Source organism: Perca fluviatilis, chromosome 20 (genome assembly GCF_010015445.1).
Source record: "Perca fluviatilis chromosome 20, GENO_Pfluv_1.0, whole genome shotgun sequence".
In the NCBI taxonomy this organism is placed as follows: domain Eukaryota; kingdom Metazoa; phylum Chordata; class Actinopteri; order Perciformes; family Percidae; genus Perca; species Perca fluviatilis.
In genome coordinates, this window is record NC_053131.1 from 15,195,010 (window position 1) to 15,216,330 (window position 21,321).

The 21,321-nt window shown below is 38.4% G+C and overlaps 2 protein-coding genes across 10 annotated transcripts; one reads left to right on the top strand and one right to left on the bottom strand.

Annotated features, from left to right (window-relative positions):
- Positions 1-496: 496 nt before the first annotated feature.
- On the bottom strand, positions 497-16,805 carry plb1 (phospholipase B1). Of its 7 annotated transcripts, XM_039785082.1 has the most exons (45): positions 16,742-16,756; positions 16,561-16,645; positions 14,730-14,860; positions 14,014-14,060; positions 13,163-13,226; positions 13,005-13,068; positions 12,828-12,862; positions 12,204-12,270; positions 11,977-12,025; positions 11,497-11,562; positions 11,332-11,397; positions 11,195-11,250; positions 10,954-11,026; positions 10,748-10,855; positions 10,553-10,606; positions 10,096-10,164; positions 9,764-9,850; positions 9,616-9,676; positions 9,475-9,533; positions 8,991-9,064; positions 8,826-8,869; positions 8,155-8,263; positions 7,963-8,014; positions 7,743-7,823; positions 7,152-7,217; positions 6,962-7,062; positions 6,801-6,882; positions 6,450-6,554; positions 6,267-6,362; positions 6,091-6,162; positions 5,922-5,999; positions 5,786-5,846; positions 5,635-5,693; positions 5,184-5,251; positions 4,959-5,002; positions 4,720-4,819; positions 4,573-4,624; positions 4,365-4,445; positions 3,426-3,491; positions 3,119-3,213; positions 2,760-2,841; positions 2,178-2,282; positions 1,944-2,039; positions 1,769-1,843; positions 497-1,600 (listed from the first exon to the last, which is right to left on the bottom strand). In XM_039785082.1, exons 2-45 carry the CDS (start codon positions 16,611-16,613, stop codon positions 1,346-1,348), a joined length of 3,408 nt encoding a protein of 1,135 aa, XP_039641016.1. In that variant the 5' UTR covers positions 16,614-16,645; positions 16,742-16,756; the 3' UTR covers positions 497-1,345. The 7 variants fall into 7 exon arrangements, with proteins under 7 accessions (XP_039641016.1, XP_039641019.1, XP_039641022.1 ...); XM_039785085.1 differs by lacking the exon at positions 16,561-16,645 and having other exon boundaries at positions 16,738-16,805; XM_039785088.1 differs by lacking the exon at positions 16,561-16,645 and having other exon boundaries at positions 14,730-14,782; positions 16,742-16,760.
- A 210-nt stretch (positions 16,806-17,015) lies between these two features.
- Positions 17,016-20,975, top strand: ypel5 (yippee-like 5). Of its 3 annotated transcripts, none has more exons than XM_039786774.1 (3): positions 17,016-17,145; positions 18,684-18,855; positions 18,975-20,975. In XM_039786774.1, exons 2-3 carry the CDS (start codon positions 18,715-18,717, stop codon positions 19,197-19,199), a joined length of 366 nt encoding a protein of 121 aa, XP_039642708.1. In that variant the 5' UTR covers positions 17,016-17,145; positions 18,684-18,714; the 3' UTR covers positions 19,200-20,975. The 3 variants fall into 3 exon arrangements, with proteins under 3 accessions (XP_039642708.1, XP_039642709.1, XP_039642707.1); XM_039786775.1 differs by having other exon boundaries at positions 17,060-17,160; XM_039786773.1 differs by having other exon boundaries at positions 17,063-17,241.
- The last annotated feature ends 346 nt before the right edge of the window (positions 20,976-21,321 follow it).

The window sequence follows — 21,321 nt, forward strand, 5'->3', positions numbered from 1 at the left end:
AGTATGGAGCTAATATATTAACTATTTTATATGTTGGGTAGTATGTTTTGTTGGTAAAATCTAAATCTGCAATGTAAGTAATAACTTCAGCTGTCAAATACATGTAGAGGAGTAAAAAGAACAATGTTTCCCTCTGAAATTTAGCAGAGTAGAATTATAATATGGCACAAAATGAAAATACTCAAGTAAAGTACAAATACTTCAAAATTGTAGTGCAGCAGTTGAGTTAATGTACTTTCCATGACTGTATTCTTGCGACATAATCAACAGAAGCGGCCAGTGGCTTTCATCACTCTTAGGAGGTTATAAAATAACCCCTTTTATGTTTTATCAGTGGGCTATCTCATTGGTGGTAATTGGTGGTAATGATGACGGTAATACATGCAGGCTGATGTGTGCTGGGATCCAAGCAGAATAATTTGCACAATGGTGGTTTGTGTAATTTATGATATGGTGATATTCTGGTTTCCCTGTGTATCTAAAATAAATACCATTAAGGTGTAATGGGGATAATTTCCTGGACAGGCAGGCTACAACATGTCAGTGTCTGGCTGTTCAAATGTCCCTTGAACAATATTGCTAGGTTACAGTTTGTACTGTATGACTGATTGCAAATGATATATTCCAAATAACCAAACACTATTACAATTATTACAATCAAAGGCATTACGATACAAATAGAATTACATTGTCTTTCCAAGTATTTATCATTGATCAAAATAGCCACACAATGTTAGAATCATATTTACATCTACAAAGAGTGTACTCCAGAACTTTTATCTGATGTTCCTGGTTACATGTGTGACAGTATTGAATTAAAATACAGTTTCATTTTAAGTCAGGTCAATTTTATTTATACAGCCCACTTTCACAAATAACAAATTTGCCTAAAGGAGCTTTACATTCTGTACAGAATACAACACGCTCTACCCTTTTAATAAAATTAAATATATAACAGCAGTAATATGTTTTCAGTCTTTACTTCTGCACAATAAATGTACTGTTTGATTTGCAGTGGTTGGTGACTGCATTGTCTCATTATGTCAGTTGTTAGACCAGCTACATCATTTAAATCCACCACATCACTTCGGTGAGGTTTGAATGCAGGACTTATAATGGAGTGTCACCCTTGCTTTCCTTAGGTGAAGACTGGTGTAGCCTTTTTCCACCTTTGCAATTAGTAATATTTTCTGTGGTTCAAGGACAATAATTAACTTCTCTAGTCTTTCTTGTCTTGTTAAGAAAAACTGTATTATTATCAGCACAATTCATTTACATATTGCAATGGTGTTTTGTTGTTGTGGTCCTTCAATTGTACAGTGTACAAAATACAGTAAGTAGCACTTTAAAACACAGTGTCCTTCATCTCCACTGCAGCTGTCATCATCTGCTTGCTTCTCTTGGCTCTGCGGGAGAGGAGGAGCCAGGTGACAGCCCAGCCAATCAGAAGACCCGTTACGGCCAGCACAGCAGCGAGCCACACTGGCACGTTGTCCGTGCATTGAGAGGTGAGAGGCAGGGCTGTGCTGTGAGTTGTGGGTGCTGTGGTGGTGGTCGAACTGGGAAAGCTGTTCACCTTTGTGAAGATGTAAGGATGCTCCTGAAACACACAAGAGAGAAAGGCTTCTATTCAATCACATTGGCTTTTATGAATGTGAATGGTTACCATGTTGTGAACCATTCATGCCATTATGCACAAATTGTACTGATAAATCACAAGAGGGTTAGCAGTAGCATGTGAGACGTGCTTGTGTGGCACCTTTCTTACCTCAGTGGGGCACTTGATGTTATTTCTGGAATTTGTGAAATTATTGTAAGTCTGTTTTTTATCCACTGGTTCCAACTAGAGATAAAACAGAGAACATCTTTGCTCAGCACATGACTATATTGCAGTGAGATGTGGTCATTTAGAAAGACTTATCCACAATCAAACAGGGACTTACCATGTTGTTCCACAGAGCTGCAGCCATGTCAGCATGTCCCCGTTCACTGAAGTGGAAACAGTCCTCAGAGAAGTAGGTGGTGTCAGGTCTGCCATCCTGGAGAAGAAATAATACAACATCAGTGTTAGTGGGAATTATGTACTTTTTGAGGGGAAGGTCTTGTTACTGTCCTAAAGCTAATGCGTATGTTTGTGCAGAGTGCAGTGAAGGCTCAGGGTTACGTGAAAGACTTACAGCATTCAAAGGAACAATGGTGTTCCTAAAAAAGGGCTGCAGGACCACAGCAAAGTCCTCTCTCTCATTGTAGCGGCTTCCATATACCAATTTTTCCGTCTCAATCTGAAAGAAAGACCACAAAAGTTCAAATCTTCTAATTCCATCTACTTCTTCTCCCTCATTAAAAAAATCCAGAATCTATGAAAATGCAAATATTTTCACCTCAAATGTTTAACTAAACAACTAAACATAAGGTGTCTCCTACTATACTGAAAGATCAATGTTTCTACATCACGCTAAAGTATGTTGCATATTGGACCATGATTGGCTTTCAAACTAGTTGTGATGTTCGTATGCACACGTCTTAAACTCAGAGTTAAGGTTAAGACAGAGAAACTTCCCCCCCTTCAGCAGATGAATGTAAAAACAGCCATCTAGTGTCAATCTCTGCACATACATCATTCTGCAGAGTGGAGCTCAAATATCAGAGTGAAATAACAATAAGCAAAACTTTGTTTTCAAACATTTTTGAGTGCAGGGGGGACTTTAACTAGATGCTGCTGGTCACACATTTTTGCCTCACTGTCCCAGTCTGCTAACCTGTAGTTCCCGATTGATCCGTTTTATTTCAGCCAGCTCTAGGGAATCCTCTCCTGGGAACAGGAAGCATGGGCAGACATACCTAAGGACCAGGGGTGAAAATAAACAGATGATCTAGGCAAATAGAATGCTTTTATACATGTTAAATAATCACTGAATTAATAAATATCGATACTTTTTGCATAGTACATACATCGGATTTGTCATTGATTGATTCATTCATGTGATATCCTTTAATAATCATCAGATTACTATGTATTTCTTTTCTGGATTGACGAGCTATTATATCAATATTAAAAGAAGTGCTGTTGATTCAAAAGATCCAATCTGCTGTGGACTGAGTAGGTGGATGGGCGTACTTTTGTAACACACTGCACCCGAGACTATCCCGTTTGATCCTGCGCAGGCCTTCGATTTCTAGGATCTCCAACACATTGACAATTGTCTTGGGAACCTATGGTCAGAGAGCAAGAAAACATGACCTTTATGCAGTTTCAAAGAGTAAAATTCTGAATTGATTCCTTAATCAATCTTAATTTAACGGAAGTAATGTGAACCTCTTTAATATGGGAGAGAAAACTGTAAATTTTATTTTCTAGCCCATTACAGCATTCTTTTGCAAAACCAACTATTATTTATTGGAAGATAACACAATTTTTTTTTTACCTCTTTGTAAAGCATATCCAAGCTTGTCATCATATGATGGATGTAGTTCTGAGGTGACAAAGAGGCCTGTAGTTTTGAGACAAAAAGAATAATAAAATTATACACAATATACAAGTCTTGTTTATTAATCCATGTACTCTCATGTTTTTTTGTTCCATTTACAACTCTTCTCTGTTGTGGGCGCATAATTATTAAGGCACATTTAAGGGGAAACTGGCCAAGTGTGTAGCTAAAAAGTGCAAATCAACCGAAAGAGCCAACGTAATGCAACATGTATGAGCGTACGAGCAACAACTAACCCTAAGCTGTCACTACCACAGTCTCAGAGCTCATCTTAAATTGATGCCGTGCTTTGATATTCTGCTTCAAAGCACAAACACTAAAAGAGAGACTACACTGTCAGTGGAGCGCAAGGGGAGTAATGGAGGGAGAGATAAAAAGGGAAATGGAAGCAAAATGAGAAAGGAGAAAGAGAGAGAGAGAGAAGAAGAAGGAGGAGGGAGTGAGACCGACAGGATGAAGAGAATCTTGGTTGACCTCTGTGTTGTTTATGCCTGGTAGAGAACAAGGCCTGTGCCTGTGCCTCGTGTGCTGGTTTAATGCAGACAGAGATAGCCGAGATAGAGGAGGATGGGGGGGATGTTTTGACAGAATGTGCCCATTGAAAAGAAACCATGTCTGCTCTCATCTTACTCTGACACAATAAAACAATTAGGGGAGGGCAGCTCACAAAGCTTGATTATTCTGCTCCGGTGCGTAGTCCCACTAGGACAGTGATATCATGAGACGGCTCTACACAGGGCATCACACAACACAACAGGATGTTTGAACACTGTGCTATGGCAGGAGAATCGTTTAACTGAGGAGAGTGCTTTGAAAATGCCCTTCATCCATTGGATCATCCTGCTTGTCACGTGACCACTTCTAAAAGCAACTCACCCGGTCATTGCAGTACTGACACAAGTCATTGCCTCCAATGAAGAGGGTCACCAGTTTCCAGTCATTCTCAAAATCCACCGCCTATTTTTGTTCAAATGATGGAGAAAGGATCAGAAAGAAAGAGAGATGGAACAAAGATGATGTGTTTTTGTTTTCTTGCGCATTAAAGTATGTCACAAAACGGTGCATGCATTACTATAGTACTCACAGAGTTATTCTTCATGGTATCAATCAGGCGGCGGACCTGCTCTGGGATCTCTCTGTATGAAATTTTGTGCACAAGATGCTTAAAACATAACACATGAAAGGGAACCATTCGAACCTGATAACAGATCCAAGAAATGTTAGAACTCACGATATCTTAGCTCCTGATACAGCCATGTTGAAGCCAGTCTGCAATTTGCCTTGTCCCTTTGACACTCCTTTGATGTTAGGATTGAACTTCTTAAGTATATCTAATGTAAAAACAAAACAAAAAAAAAATTGCACAGGAGACAAAGTTTTGGTACAGTCCAAATCTGCCACCTAGTGGTGATGATATGCATTACTGTATACGACAAGAGCGCTACAGGACAGATAGGGCTTGGGACTTACTAGGTAATGTTGTCACAGTCTCAAGACTTTTGTCTCCTCCAATGCTTTTTAATGAAAAACACACAATAAATAAAACAATTACAATGCAATGTGCAATTTGTATTCTGTATATAGTGTGTGTGTGTGTGTGTGTGTGTGTGTGTGTGTGTGTGTGTGTGTGTGTGTGTGTGTGTGTGTGTGTGTGTGTGTGTGTGTGTGTGTGTGTGTGTGTGTGTAGCCTCTGACCTCCATGACACCCCTCTGTACTCAGTTCTTAGCTGCAGGAGATTCTTTGCCTTAGCACCAAAGCCAGCCTACATGCAGAAAAAAATGGTTAAGCTACCCAAACGTTTCTCTGTTTCTCCCTCTGACCTATTTAATTAAAAATGCTATCTAAACTACAAAATATGGCAACCTGGATTTTGATGATGCACAAGACAAGAAAATGCTATAATAGCACTAATAGGCCCAAAAGAAATTAAAATTGGTATAACATTACTATTACATGCACAAACAAATCTATTCCATTTTTCAATATAATTATTACATCATTTGTTACACCACTTAACATAATGGGATGCTATTACGTTTTCTGACATTGTTTAGTCTATTAGCAAGAATGCAAGGAGACGTCATTTATTTGTCACTTTTCAAAACAGAAAAGTGCTTTACAGGTTATTCTTATGTACAAACTTACCGTTATAGAGTCTCCCAAAGCCGCCACCACTTTGATATCTGCTGGTCGTAACCTGTGAGCTAACAAAAGATCAACATGAGCATAATTTACATCCAACCTCTCTATTTCCCTTTAGGTAAGGTAATACCTAAGTAACATGTTTAGTGCTTACCTGAAGTGGGCACAGAGTTGGATGGAGCTGTGTTAATACAGGAAAAGTCACTGCCCCAATTCTAAAGAATGACAAAGATGTGTTATACTCTTTTGCTTGATACATCCTGCATAAATAGACAGAAACTATGACCTACTGTAACAGGAGCCGGAGTGGGAGGAGGGCCTGGAAAGGTGTAGTTGCTGTTGACAGCAGTCCTAAAAAATGGGTTGGTCTGATAAAGAAATAATCATAAACACATGAATACACAAAAATGATGAAAACATATATTGTATAATTTTTGATAACTTGTTGGACTCAGTCACCTCAGAGGGACACTTCAGATCAATGCCAGTCGCGAAGTCTTGTTCAAAGGTCTTGTTGCCCACTGGCTCTAACTAGAGATTGTGAAAGATTTATTTATATCATTATAAGAGAAAATAAAAACCATGTGTGCCAAAATACACATGTAGGAAATGTCATCTAATAAAGCAAATCCTACCATGTTGTTCCAAAGAGCCTGAGCCATGAGAGTGTGAGCCTTCTGGCTGAGATGAAAACAGTCGGGTGAAAAGTATGAGCGATCAGGCCGGCCATCCTTTTAAAAAGAAGGGACAGGAGGGAAGACATTTTTAAAGATAGTCAAATAAATGAAAACTTCATTTGGGTGTTTCAGGTGTGTTACCTCTAACTTGGGAAGGAAAATCTCCCTGAGGAAAGGCTGCAGCACCACAGTGAAGTTATGGTGCGTGTCATACCGCCCAGAGTCAATTAGCTCTTTCATAGCATGCTGGATGGAAAGACAGCCAAAAGATAAAAGACCAAGAAAAGAAGAGTTTGATTTTTCAGTGACAGTCATTTTGAGTTAACAATGTCATAATAGTGATGATGATGGTGATGATTTAGTCCCTAAAATAGGGGTTAAAAGCATTTTTAAATGTCAAATTAAGACCAGTATATGAATTGTGTTTGTAAAGCACTTAAGAATATGTACAAAACACTCTATTCTTCCTTTCAGCATCCCTTAGTCTTGTACCTGATAGGCTTTATTGATGTCAATGACCTTCTGAAGTTCAGAGGAGCCTTTTTTAGGCTTTATTATGCAGGGGCAAAGTAATCTGAAACACAAACATCCAAAACTGTTAAATAATGACTTGGTCAGTTTTTTTATTTTACACAACCAAAAAAAGCACTTACTTTACAAACCAGGTGGGACAGCCCAGAGTGTTATCGCTGTGCAGATCACGCAATGGTACAACGTTTAACAGCTCTATCAGATTGACAATGGCACGAGGCACCTGGAAAATACAAAACAAAGTTAGTAGGTGTTGTCTTGTCATTTGGATTATGACTTGGATATATGTTTGTGCAAACATATGAAACATACTTCACTATGGAGTATGTCCAGAGCTTGGCGGATTCGACCGACCACATTCCTGGGGGAGAAAAAAACCTGTGGAAGAAATGTTTCACATGAAATGAAAGCTGTAGGCATACATAGGCAACTATATCGGTAATGAATTCATCTTTTGAATCAGTGAGTCCATTTTTTCAAGCAAACATTTGCTGGTTCCAGCATCTCAAATGTTAATATTTGTTGGTTTTCTAAGTATTAGTTTATGATGGTTTTGGACTGTTGATCCAACAAAACAAAGCACTTTCAATATATCAATTTCAGCTCTGGGAAATTGTGATGGCCATTTTTCTGTATTTTCTGACATTTTATTGACAAAACAAATGATCATAATTGTAAGTTGTAGCCATAAAATTTTTTTTGGATTATCGTGGATTTCAATATGACAGTAAATTATATGAATTATATATGTTATTATGTGAAGTAGATCTTAAACAATATTGTGTGAAATGTCAACAGGTCCTAAATCTATATGTTTGTAGATAATGTAAAATAAGCAAAGCATAATGCCAACGTAAGTACAAAATATAAAATCACTGCGAAAAAAGTAAGTATGGTCCTCACGCTGTCTGTGCAGAAGTCACATATGTCATTGCCACCAATAAACATGGTTATCACTTTCCAATCGTTGTTGAAATCAATGCGCTGTAAAGGAGATAAGAGGTAAATAATCTTTTAATTTGGTAATTGTGAACATAAAATTGAGACAAAGGTTACCATGAGAGCATATCTGCATGTATTGCTACCATTCCTATGGTTTCTACTGTAGTTTACCACTGCTTACCGAATCATTTTTCATTTTGTCCACTAGGACGCGCACCTGGAGTTCCATATCACTGAAAATAGAACGGTTAAATGGTAAAATTCTTGTTCTGATGTTCCTTAAGTTCTGCTAAGGTTTTATTTATGAAGAATAATTTAGAATTCAAAGGGTAAGTAAAAGTTAAAAGTAAGTAATACTAGTACTATGACTGACCCACTCTTGGCTCCTGCCACAGCCTGATTGAGGAAGGCTTGACGAGAGTTCTCGTTACCAATTCCCTCTGAGAATCCGGTCAGCGAGGGGTTAAACTCCCTCAGGATGTCTGCAGAGCACAAGCACAGGGAAGATCAGGAAACTAAAATGGAAATTACACGATTGTGCACGCTCTGTATTTATGTACGGTCATTAAAATCATAGCGGCAAAAATATTGGAACAATTAGTACAGAACTGAGGATGAAAGTTTGTTCTAGTAATATTTTAAAGTCCACTTACTAACTTATTTAGTTTGAACCTCAACTAAGGATTGTTTTTGTAAAACCAGTTGAATGTATTATGTTATTCTATGATTTATTGCATTTCTGTAGTATTATTTAACCAAACAATTTATAGCTTCTGATACTTTATTTAAAATTTTTAACAGCTATTGAAGAAGTGGCGTCTTAATTTTGATAATCAAACGCATCCTAAAATATGTAGTTGATTAATGTCACTATCTGACATAAAAATGAGTTCTGCTGTGAGGCCTATAATGATGGTGATCAGACACCATCAAAATAGATGCTATCAAGCACAATGCTACCGTTGAAGCTTATTTAATGTTTTGAATTTTGGGTAATGCCATAACATAAACAATTTAAAATAATTAAATAAGATACAAACATACTTGGCAGAGTGGTCACACTGGTAATGTTTTCATCACCACCGATGCTGAAAATGGAAGAAGGACTTGTTAGTTTCAAATACAGCTCACAGAATAACCAAATGAACTGCTGAAGTATTTTCCTAAACTATCAATATTGGAACAAAGGTTTATCTTTGCTTATCTTACCTCCATGACAGTCCCCTGTACTCATTAATCACTAACAGAAGGTTGTCGGTCTTTGCGCCCACGCCATTGGCTGCCTGCAGAAAAACATCACATGTGAGATCGAAAGACAAGAGGAAGAGAAGTTTTATTTTTTTTTTACAGTAGCATTTTGCAGGTGTGGGGGTCACAAGCCAATTTGAAAATTTCTGCAAGTCATTTCTCAGTATTAAAGTTAAAATTTGAGCACCTATTCTTTTTAATTAGGCCTTATAATCTACCCATAACTCCCAGTGGCGTATCCCTTGGTTGTTGTGTTTGAATGTCCGCACATATCCAGATACACATACAGTACAAAAAAAACAACTCCATATCATTAAATCTGTCATCTGTTCTTTACATATACTGTATATCTGAATTGGATCAATTTTTATGCCTTTATTTATTTATGCCCATTTGGATAAGTATGTTTTTAGAGCAGAAAAAGTAGGAGAAGGGAAACACTCACTGTAAGAGAGTCGCCTACTGCTGCCACCACCTTGATATCTCCAGGTCTGAGTTCATGAACTACACAAAGAATAAAGTTGTTGGATTGAACTACATTTTCCAAAATACATTAGCAAAAACAGAGTTAACAGATATTTTTTACCTGAAGTGGGTATAGTGGGAGATGGACTGCGGTCTGTGCAAGGTATCTCAGTACCCATAACCTGCAAACATACAGTGCGTTCAAATTAGTTGAATTGTATGTGCTGTCATTCTACACTGTAGTTCTGAAGTTGAGATGAAAGACTTACAGGATCTGTTAGTGTCGAGGCTTTGCTGTTAACTTTGCCCTCTGTGTCAGTGGGGGAATTCTTCTGCGTCCGCAGGAAAGGCCGTTCCTGGGATGAGAGTGGAAAAGAAGTTGCAGTTTTAACCATGTCTGTATGTTGCTATGTGTATGTGTTGTACTGGCTGTGAAAACCAATATCCCTCTGGGATAGTAGATCTAAATCTTATTATAGTATTAGATTTAAAAAATCTTGATCTTAATTATATCTACTAAATACAAAATGCTGCTGCAACACATTCAATCATTTTATGAAGCATTTCACTGTGGCAGTGTTATGGGATGGCGGGGCCTCACCTGGGTAGGGCAAGGAACAGCAATGACGCTTGTGTCCATGACATCTGCCTGACCTGCCGATGGCTGAAGCTGGAGGAGGAAAAGTCATGATCGGTTGAGATATTTAGGTTTCAGTGGGGCCATTTTGTGCAGCGTCAAACAAGTGCCGATTACACAATTCTCTTATCTGCATATAGATGTTAAATGAACAAAGCTGGAGAAAGTCATCCTGTAGGAAAATCTCATCGTTAATCTTTACATCTCTTATCTAATCTCTCTTCAGAGTTATAAACATGCACTGTAATCATTGTTCATTCTTACTTTTGCTTTGAGAGATTATGGTGACTGTTCGCTAATTTTTACAACAGAGATGTCAGGGTCAGAACATATAGATCAATGGTGAAAGTTATGAGCATGCCTAATGTGTACATTAGTACAATGTCATTGTTATTTATGACTTGGAATAATAATAATTTACCAGGTTTGTCCACAGCTGCAAAGCTAATTGGTTTAGGTCAGACCATGTGTTCTCCTACAAAGGAACACATGATATATGCTTGTTAGACATTAGCCATTGCATGCATTGTTACTGGAAGGAAGGCTGAATCATTTACAATTATTAGTTACAGTAATATTGATTATAAGTGGATCTGGAAAGTTTTCTTCTACTTACAGAATCTGAGATGGGTTCAAGGATAACTGGTGCAGAATGCAGCACAACAGTGAAGTCTGCCATTTCACTGTGCCACTTTGGGTTTTCCAAGACATGACTTAGAGAGTCCTGAAAACCAGACAAATTGGTATTTGTCAAGTAAGTAGCTTAATATGATTTAGATGAGCCACAGGCACAGAAACACAATTCATTTACATGTATCGTACCTGCAGTGTTTTCAGAAGAGTTGCTTTATGTAATCGCTGGTTAATGCTTTCGTCTCTCATACAGTCACACCTGCTAGAAAATAGAAAGCAAGCACATCACTGCCACATGCATTTTTACAGTAAACAAGATCACAACACTACACTACATACATGTAAAAAGCAGGGTTTCTATCATTTCAAAATAAATGAGTAAACCAGGTATTTTGCTAGATTTGTAATACCTAAAATTCAAAACACTCACTTGTCCTGCTGATGATTTGTGCTCCAGACCACAACGTGAACTAAACTGTGATGCAACTGTAAACATACACCCATTATATTAGTTTTTTCCATTCTACCTATTCATGGCAAAACTGTATTCAACAAATAGTACAATACCTTTTTTTGCAACAACTGCAGAGCTGCCTCCACTTCCTGCACTACAGCTTTAACATCTGCAGCAACCTGAAACACAAAGAAACAGTAATACACTCTTAACAAATGTTTTACTAGCTCGTATGTATGCTGCACCGAACATTATTTTGTTGCAGTGAGGAATCTTACGTGTGGTGAGCAGGCACACATGAAATCTGCCGAGACAAACAGCAGCCCAAACTTCCAGTCTGTCACCTGCAAAGATACAAGACAGAGCAAACTGAGCAAACTCCATCTACTGTGAGATGTGGGTGAAAGCTCTGGAAAAGGAAGGACATTTACGTATCCTGTTGAGGGTCATGGAGGCCTACAATCTAACCTATCTCACACTGGCCGATCAATCAGGGTACACTCTTGACAAGTCAGCTCAGTTAGCTTAGCTTAGCATACTGTCCTAAGGGAAAACATCTGCCTAGCAGCGCCTCTAATGACCACTTATTAACCTGATGTATTTGGTTTGTTTAGTCCGTACAAACATTTAAGTGTAAAAGTTGTGGTTTTATTGGGGAGTTTGTCTTAAATGGAGGAAATACAGGTTGTTCACTTTGACAATGAGAGACTTGTTAACTGTTGTTGTGCTGTTATGAGAGGTGTATGTGTTATGTGTACCTGATGTAAGAGGGAGAGAGACAGTTCCTCAGCTTCCTCCAACAAGCTTCTGCAGCACACACACACACACACACACGCACGCACACACACACATGACACACATGTACAGTCACATATTTAAATGAACACACCCGCAGTAATATCCTTAAACAGCAGTTAAATGTGTGACTGTACGTGTGTGTGTGTGTGTGTGTGTGTGTGTGTGTGTATGTGTGTGTGTGTGTTACCTTGGCTGCAATGAGGGCTGAACCACATGTTGAGCGATCACTTCAGGGTTAAACATGGACAGCAACTCTATTCAACACACATACACACAATTGTATGGACTTGAATCTACAGTATGTATAATTCCTTACCATACAGTCAGACAGTGGGTTTCGTTGCATTATGTGTTAACTGCTGTTGTGAAAAAGGAAGCTGGTGAAAGCATCCATTACTGTAATGTTGCCAGCCTTGTTCACTTTTATGTGAATGAAGGTCAACAACCTGTGTTTATGGCCCAGTGCCTTATCCTTAGAGATAAACTCAACATAACTGTAAAAGCTAAACTCTAAAAGCTTTTCTTCATAGTGTGCTCTGTATCTGACATTTACATGGTCCTGACTACGACTTTGATAAACCGTAGGTCTGAGAACGCAATAAAAGAAAATGTAGCATACTGAAAGTGCAGATACTTGTCTAGAAAGATTATGTATGATGTATTCATAATTGTTATCTCCCATAGATAGATAAAATACAGTAGGAATTATGTGCAAATCAAACGCCAAAATCTGTCTCTTTTAGATGATTATACACCTCTTCCTTTCTACTTGACTGTAAAAAGGCATGTGGGTGAGAGTTAATAGACTTACCAGCGACTCTATTGACAACTCTGGATGCTTCAACCCTAATGATGAATACAGACATGTTGTCAGAGTTAGTGAGGGCTAATAAAGGTTTCAATATATTAGCTTCTGCTTTGAAGCAGCTCAGGAAGCCACATTTGTGTTTTACTCAAGTATATGTGCATTGTATTTGTGGCTGTCTACCTTTGTGAGAGTGGAATCCCCATGACATAAACAGCTGAGATATCAGCAGGTCTGACAGTATGAACTGATGGAGAGGAAGCAGAGAGGATAACATGTTTTAGAAAACAATTTCAAGTCAAATGAATATGATTATTGATGATGTTTGCTGAGTTCAGTACCTGAAAAGGATGGGGATGAGGGTGCAGGTGTAGGTGAGCAGAGTATTGGCATGTAACCTTGTGTCTGTAGCACAAAGAAACAATTTCTCAGACTGCCATTGATATGGTATATTACTGTTAGGGCTGGGCACCCAACTTCAATACTTGAGGCATTGCCTCCACAATATTGAGTATCGAAAAAATTCATGTCATTCAGTACCATATTTCAATTCCTAAGGAGTAAGATCTCATCAGCGTCACTCAGCCAATAAGCATGCAGCATGCTTGTACCAAGATCTAATTATGCTTGTGATTGGTTCTCTAATGTTACATGTCGTTGAGGGACGGAGGAAAAACACTATGTCACGCACAGAGACGGGGCTCACGTGCGTCACATAGGTGTAAAATGTACTGTAATGTGGAATGTTGTAATTTACTTTTGTAATAATGTATTTCCTTGCAACGTAGGAAAGCTTTTTGCACACCTCTTTTGTCAGGCAGGTGCGTAGGATGTGACCAAAAGTTGCAGATCAGGAGCTTAGAAAGAATCCCTCACACTGACCATTACGCAAGCAATTATTTATTTAGAAAATACGACGTTTTGGTCTTAGACCTTCATCAGGTATATTCAGGAACATCAGGAATTCACCTGATGAAGGTCTGAGACCGAAACGATGTATTTTCTAAGTAAATAATTGCTTGCGTAACGGTCAGTGTGCGGGATTCTTTCTAAGCTCCTGATAATGTATTTCATAAAATGTGTATTAAAAAAAGTATGTTCAGGAAACAGTATCAAATTCACAGTATTGGCACCGGTACCAGTATTGAAAACTTTTGAATGACACCCAGCCCTAATTACTGTCATACTGTACCTTCTCTGGTGGTAGTTCATATTTTCGTACATCAACGTTGACAGAATCTATATGTGACAACACAAACAAAAATAACTTAATACATTTCTAAGATACCAATATGAAATCAAAGAGGGACAATTTCACTTTGAAACATTTAGTTAAAAAATTGCTAATTAAGTTCAAGAATAAAAAAACACTTCCATCCTCCATTTCCCCCTAAAATACAGCATCTTATTTGCACATAGTAAAGCTCTTTTTGTCGTTAAACCATGGCAGGACATTTCTATAAATATGTTGTTATTATAATTTACTTTACCTTAGAGGTCAGTACTGATTAATGATGTATTTACTTTTAGAATTTTACTTTGCATCCAAAACTCATGTGTGCACAGTGCACATTTACTGCATATGTAACTGAAAGGCTCTTTATACAAAGCTCACACTTTGTAAAAAGTAAAGCAACATGTTTGTAGATAACAGCAACTTTCATCCACATTGTGGCAAATGGCCTATAAATGCTAAATTTGGGCACAACGTGCATCGAACAACAGTGTGAACTTAACCTATCCTTAAAAAAAAAAGCAGACTGGCTATTCAGTTACCGAATCAGTCTGATCTCATCCTGACTGTGCCACCTTTCACCTCAAGGTCTGTGACTACAACAAAGAATTTAAGGTACAAACTTTGTCAATGCAACGAATGTAAATATATAACCATGTGCTGTACTACTGTACCTGTAAACTGAGTGCAGGATCCAAAAAGGGCTGCCAGGATCAGGAGTGCAGATCTAGGCATGTTGTGGTGAGACACTGAGTACCTTCCACACTGAAGGTTATTATAATACCCTCCTCTTTTTCCCCTCAGCCTCAGAGGAAGAATAAGTGAGTAAGTAATAAGTAAGCTTTCACTGACTGTAAAAGTACACTGTACCTGCAAAGGGTTTGGAGAAGGAAAAGACTTCCCAAGAGGGCAAAGTGTTAGAAAGGAGAGAAGAAGAGGACAACCACTTCTTGTGAGAAAGATGTATTCCTCCTCTCAGTCATATCTGCCTCTTATCAGTGTATCTGAATAATAGCAATCAAATCTAATTACAAGTCATTCCTCTCCTCCGCACTATCTCTGCATGTGTTTGTCAATGTGTATCTGTGTCCCCTGCAATTTTTCTTGTAGATCTAAAGAATATGCACATGTTTTGCAACAGACCAAACTAACACATTATGGAAGGTCAGTTAAATGTTAAGTTATGTTTATGGCTCTCTCACCCAATCATAAATCGTCAAAAAATCTTTATATCATGTTTAGATGGATGAAAAAGACTAAACACAATCCTTTATGAACCAAACAATAATAATAAAATATATTTTGGTTGCTGTACTTTGACAGCCAGACAGTAATACTGTTTATCATAATATCCCAATAACATTATAATCAAATACCACTATATATGAATAATTGGTATAAATGTTGATTGGACAGACTTCTCTCTTCTCTCTTACTTCTCTAAGCTTGCCGTTTTCAGTTTGTCTATAGTATTTGGAGTAGGTGGAACTTTTGTTTTCAGAGAGTTTAGACAATAGTATTTTGGCCACATAAACATCTCGGTAAGCGGTAAGTATGTCATCAGGAGACACAATTTGGAGCTGCTCCATCATTTCAAAGAACAGGACATAGGTTTGTGGACAGTGATACTAACCAGTGATCTTCCAGTGAAATGAATACATTTGTGGATCCTAATAAAACTTATTTGGGTGTAAAAGCACAACCATAAATGTTCTTAATCCAAGTTTATAATCTTGGTTCTCTCAGTTATAAAGAGCAAGTACATCATTAATAATATTGACAGAACTATGAAAATCATAAGGATAACATGCTTGGTGCATTTCATTTTAAATCATTTTAATACGTTGCTCTTTAACTTCTAGTCATGTCAGTGCTTCACAATCATAAGATACTTTGTACACTGTGATGATAAATGTAACTTCATGGTGTTTCATAAAGTTCACGTGGGGTTATTTAATTATATGTTAACAACCAGCAATTTAGTGAAGCTGGACAGGTTCAGTTTTGGAGATGTTATGAGAGATACAATTAGATTGCTAATTAGCCAACTTTATGAGTTTGTCCTTAGATTGACTTCGCAGATAGTCTGACCCTTGGAGTCAAGGGAGAGTAAAAACAGCAAGTTATCATGATGTGGAGATTTCCAGCAAAACATGTTTATATAACGTTGTGTTGCATCAAAATAAATGTATCAGAATGTTATGGTTGCTCAAAAACTTAGAGACAAGTATGTCTACCGATGACTTTTGTATGTCTATTGGTGACATTTTAATATGGGCTTGGGTTGACTATGTCTGTTGCAGTCTTTAGTGATGTTGAAATGCCTACGTTATGCTGCAGACCAATTTTCCCACGGGGACAAATAAAAACTTACTAACTACTTAAGTCATCATGACATACTTTTACAGTTGGTACTTTAAGTATATTTTGATGCTAATACTTTGTTTTGTTGTAAAATGTAAAATGTCGAATGCACGATACTACTATATACACAATACGACTTACTTGTAAGAGAGTAACGTTAGGCTAATTTTGTACTCGATTGTTGCTACTTTCATTTAAGCAAAATATCGGAGTACGTGTTCCACCACTGCGTACAAGGTAAGAGAAAAAAAAATAAAAACATTAAAAGATACTTGAAAAAAAATATAAAACTATCGTTGATATAGTTGTAATGCTCACTAACGTGAAGATTTTCCTCTGCTCTGCTGCTGACACCTTGTGGAGAACCCGCACCCATGGGCTGCTTTCAGCACAGCACAGGCTTCTACGTCATGACCGGATGTTGATATTAGCTTGGAGCAAAGTTTTTGCAGGATGGTAGGGGAAGACTCATCCCTTATTGGCTCGCCCTGACATTCTCTACCCTAACCATAACCAATCCCACTCCTCTTGCCTAAACATAACCCTCCTCTTGCTTAAACCTAACCAACCCAACCAGAGCAGGCAACGAGTACTAGCCATTCAGGGATGAGTTCCCTAATGAATATTCATGAGTCTTCCCCTACCACCCTGCACAAACATTTATCGCGTCGAGCGTAGCTCAGACGGGAACAGCTGAAAAAGGACAACAAAGCCACAACGACGACGGTAAAAACAGCATATGTGCGTCTAAAATATACCTAAAACATCGGTGACATTATCGCTGGTGGGGACATATTTTGCCACTAAAACAAATTTGAAAAGGTAGGACGCCGTCATTTGGAGCTAAGCAGAAATATACGTTATGTTGTTGGTCGTCTTGTTCATAGTTTGTCGTCGTTTTTGCTGTTAGCTGGGACGGCTAACGTAACGTTAGCTTCTTTTGACTTGATAAATCAGTACAACACCACCCAGCTAACATGTGAAAATCAGCAAACGTGTTCCCTTTTGTCAGTTACTCAAAAGTATGTGTGTTTTGAAGAGAGGCTGTTTTTTAAATTCTTTTTAACGGCTATTATTTGCAGCACCATTCAAAGCTCAGCTGCCATCTACAGTCAATAATCATCTTGACAAGCCAGTCAGGAACAAAAAGTACTTGTTGAAATCAGTAAAATGCTCAACAGGGAGCTACTTTGACGAGGGGAAGTAACAATAACCCCTCAAAATATAGTTCGGTTAATACCTATTTGAGCTTATAATGTTAGTTTTTCTTTGAGACTGTAAACAATAAAAGTTAGGGTATTTATGTACCTTGCTTTATGTTGCCTTGTATTTTTGGTGAGAAAGATTACAAATGCTGCGAATTGGCATTCAGTTTACAAATGTATACAATCTTCTTATCAGAGTACATGTTATTTTATATTGTGATGAGATATATTTATCACAATATAGTCTATTTTTTGGAGAGTAATCGAATTTTTCTTTTAAGGTAATAAACATTTCTTAAATAATCAGTCCACAATGTCTGTCATTATCGCAAATAATGATAAAAACCCAAGATCTACATTTCTGACTGATTATTGGAAGCCTCAGACATTTAACTTCTGTAGTGTCGTTTAGGGCCAACGCACATTACACATTGATTCGGTAGTCTAGTTCACATATTACATATTACCTTATTCAGAACCCCCCCAAGCACACACATTGGCAGTCAAGACATGGGGGGCACATTAAAAGATGCAGTGTGTTTGTGGGTTTCCATGGCTTTAGGGGCACTATCTATTATCCTCCCAAAACACAAGTAAAAGCCTCAGAAAATGAAAAAGCTAGAGGAAGAAAAACAAAGTGGAGAGAAAAGAGAGCGTGAGAGAGTTGAGGCATAAAAGCGAAACTAAACATAAACCAAAACAACTTTACTTGCTCCTTATTTCATTGTGGTTACTTAAAGCAAGTGCATTTGCCTTTGACGTCTAGATATCCCATAGTCTGGCTGACTGAGAATCTTCATAGACTTAAAATCCTATGTTACCTTAAAACAGTAACAAACTGCTCATTGAAACAACATTGCCCGTAATAGCCTCACACACCTAGCTATGTTAAAGGAGTAGCCACCACAGTTATAAACGGTATGGCAAAACCTCTTAGACTTCACAATTTTAGTGTATTGTATTGTAAGGTGTTACTGCCTGTACACTGTTTATAGTCAACTCCGATTTTTTTTTTTTATCATTAAAAAGCTTGCATTTTCTCTCTCTCTCTTATTTTAGCCTAAGTTCAGTCACTCCCAGAGATTTGACAATGGGACGCATCTTCTTGGACCACATTGGCGGAACTCGCCTCTTCTCCTGTGCCAACTGCGACACCATCCTGACCAACAGGTCTGAGCTTATCTCAACACGCTTCACAGGAGCCACAGGCAGAGCTTTCCTCTTCAACAAGGTACAGAGACATTCGTGGTAACTACCTATGATGTTTACTTCTGCATCAACCATGATAAACAGATTCTAGTTCCCTGCTTCAAAATCTCTGTGCTGCATGTTTGTGTCTCCACTCGGCAGGTGGTGAACCTACAGTATAGCGAGGTGCAGGACAGAGTGATGCTAACCGGCAGGCACATGGTGCGTGACGTCAGCTGCAAGAACTGCAACAGCAAGTTGGGTTGGATCTATGAGTTTGCTACTGAGGACAGTCAGCGGTACAAAGAGGGACGTGTCATCCTGGAGAGGGCTCTGGTTAGGGAGAGTGAGGGCTTTGAGGAGCACGTCCCCTCAGACAACTCATGAGCCCCTAACCTTGGAATAACTTGTGTGAGAAAGCTCACTCCCATGTCCTCCTATCCCTCTCCTTTATCCCCTTGCCTCTGCGCTGTGCACCACCACCTGCAGACTTAGTGGTCCCCCTCCCCCCGCCACTTCCCCTCCCTGTCTCTGGCCTATGACCTTAGATCTCTGATGATTAGAAGGTTGGTTTGCTGGCTCTTCTTTTGCTGAAAGGCTTCCCCAAAATACTTCCTGATTTATGTATCACAGGGCACCCCTTCAAAACAGCTGGGGACACAGATAGGGAGTTGCAACTTCACTTGTTTAAGTCTTCATGCACGGCCGCACAGGATTTTCACCACCTCACAAGGCATGCTCCACACCTTTTTCGTATGGTAGATGAGCACATGCATGATAATTGACATGGTCAGTCACACAAAAGCATCACCTAGTTGTTTTATTTAGATAACTGGAGGCAGTAGAGCTGAGTATGTTCATCATCCAGACAGGGGCAAAGCAATGTGAAATGAACGGCTGGAGGTGTCACTCTTTCAGTGGGGCTTGTGCTTCTGTGTTGTGACGTTTGTCTCAATGTATCTTTAACTGGTGAATACCGAATGCAATTAAGCCCATGATAGTTGTTATTTCCATACCAGTAACCTTTTAGTAGCCTGTAGTGTAATGAATGTAATAGTGTTTGAAATCTATATTCACGTCCAAATGATACCATAAGGACCGCACAGATTGATGTCATATTTAAGTATTCATTGTAGTGTTTGACAATGAGTAGGAGTTTTATTTAGATCTGGCTCACATGATGTGCATGTATTTTGATTGATTTGATGGCATTCTCGAAATGTACACAAAGTGGCTGTATGTGTCCCATTTTTGCACTTCATAGTGTGGACGTGATCTCCTGAACAGCAGACAATCGTGCAATTGATCCTTTAACTTAATTCAGTTTACCACTCTCCATCTGTTACCATGGATTCTGTACCTGTGTGGTGTGCTTTGGTGACTTATGAGGACTATGTACCTTCAAGCCATGAGTCTTCAGTGTGACGGAGGAGGAATGTGTCTGAGACGTGATGGCGACATTCTCTGACTGCCTGTCGGCTTAAAGACAGGATTATGAGAGGATGGGTCTTGCAAGCATTTGAAAGTTGCCAGAATTTGGAGAATGTGAGACAAGTTTGGAACAATACCCAATGGCAGACATTCTCTTAACAGTTAATATATTACAATGTTGGATAGCCACACTGAAAAAAAGGGTTAAAATCAAGTCTAAGTTTGCCTGTACTCTATTTATTTAATCAGTTGGATGCCATCTTCTACTGTTTAACTACTTTTGGGATAGTGACCCATCCTCTTCTTTTTTTTTTTTTATTATAATCCTATGCTTTGGGCACATTTGGTCATAAGATGACTTGTTTCTTACTAACGCAAAGCCATGCAAGCTTTAATAGTTGAATGGAAGGTTTCAGTCAAAATGTCAAATTGTAAAAAAAGAAGAACAAAAAAAGAACAAAAAAACACATTTCAATCTCTCTTGGAGTAGGTTGTAGCACAGCAGCTTGGCCCTGGTGTAACATTGTGCCAGAATTGTTTACCATTTTATTGATAGGCCATTGTTTTTATTTGCTTTACTCTATATGATTATTGTTTTATTGACTGATACATTTATCTTACTGTATATTTTCTCGATGGGAGGTTTGAAAAAAAAAAATCTTGTATGGTTGACTATAGCAAGGTTTTTTCTGACGTGATTTCTAAATAAACATGTAGTCTTCCTGGGTTACATTTATTTGTCTTATTTGTGCTTGTTTAGTAGCGTATGCCATATTTTTTTGTCAGCGAGTGCAAAACGTCCTCTTCCTGTAGGAGAGGAAAGTTAGGTGGTTTAACATATTTTTACTTTTCCTGAAGAGATGTTTGTATTTTAGATTCCAAAATGTGGCTTAAACATTTTGCGGAAGATACATGTGTAAATAAGCACACATAGATTTACAAACGTAGTGTTTGAATATTGTCACGTTCATGTCCATAAAATGATCTTTAGACCTCTAGGTGGCAGCAGGATACTGAGAGACGGGATGACTTCTGAAGATGTCTTCCCTCGAATGCATGATGCTGAGTCCCTTGCCTG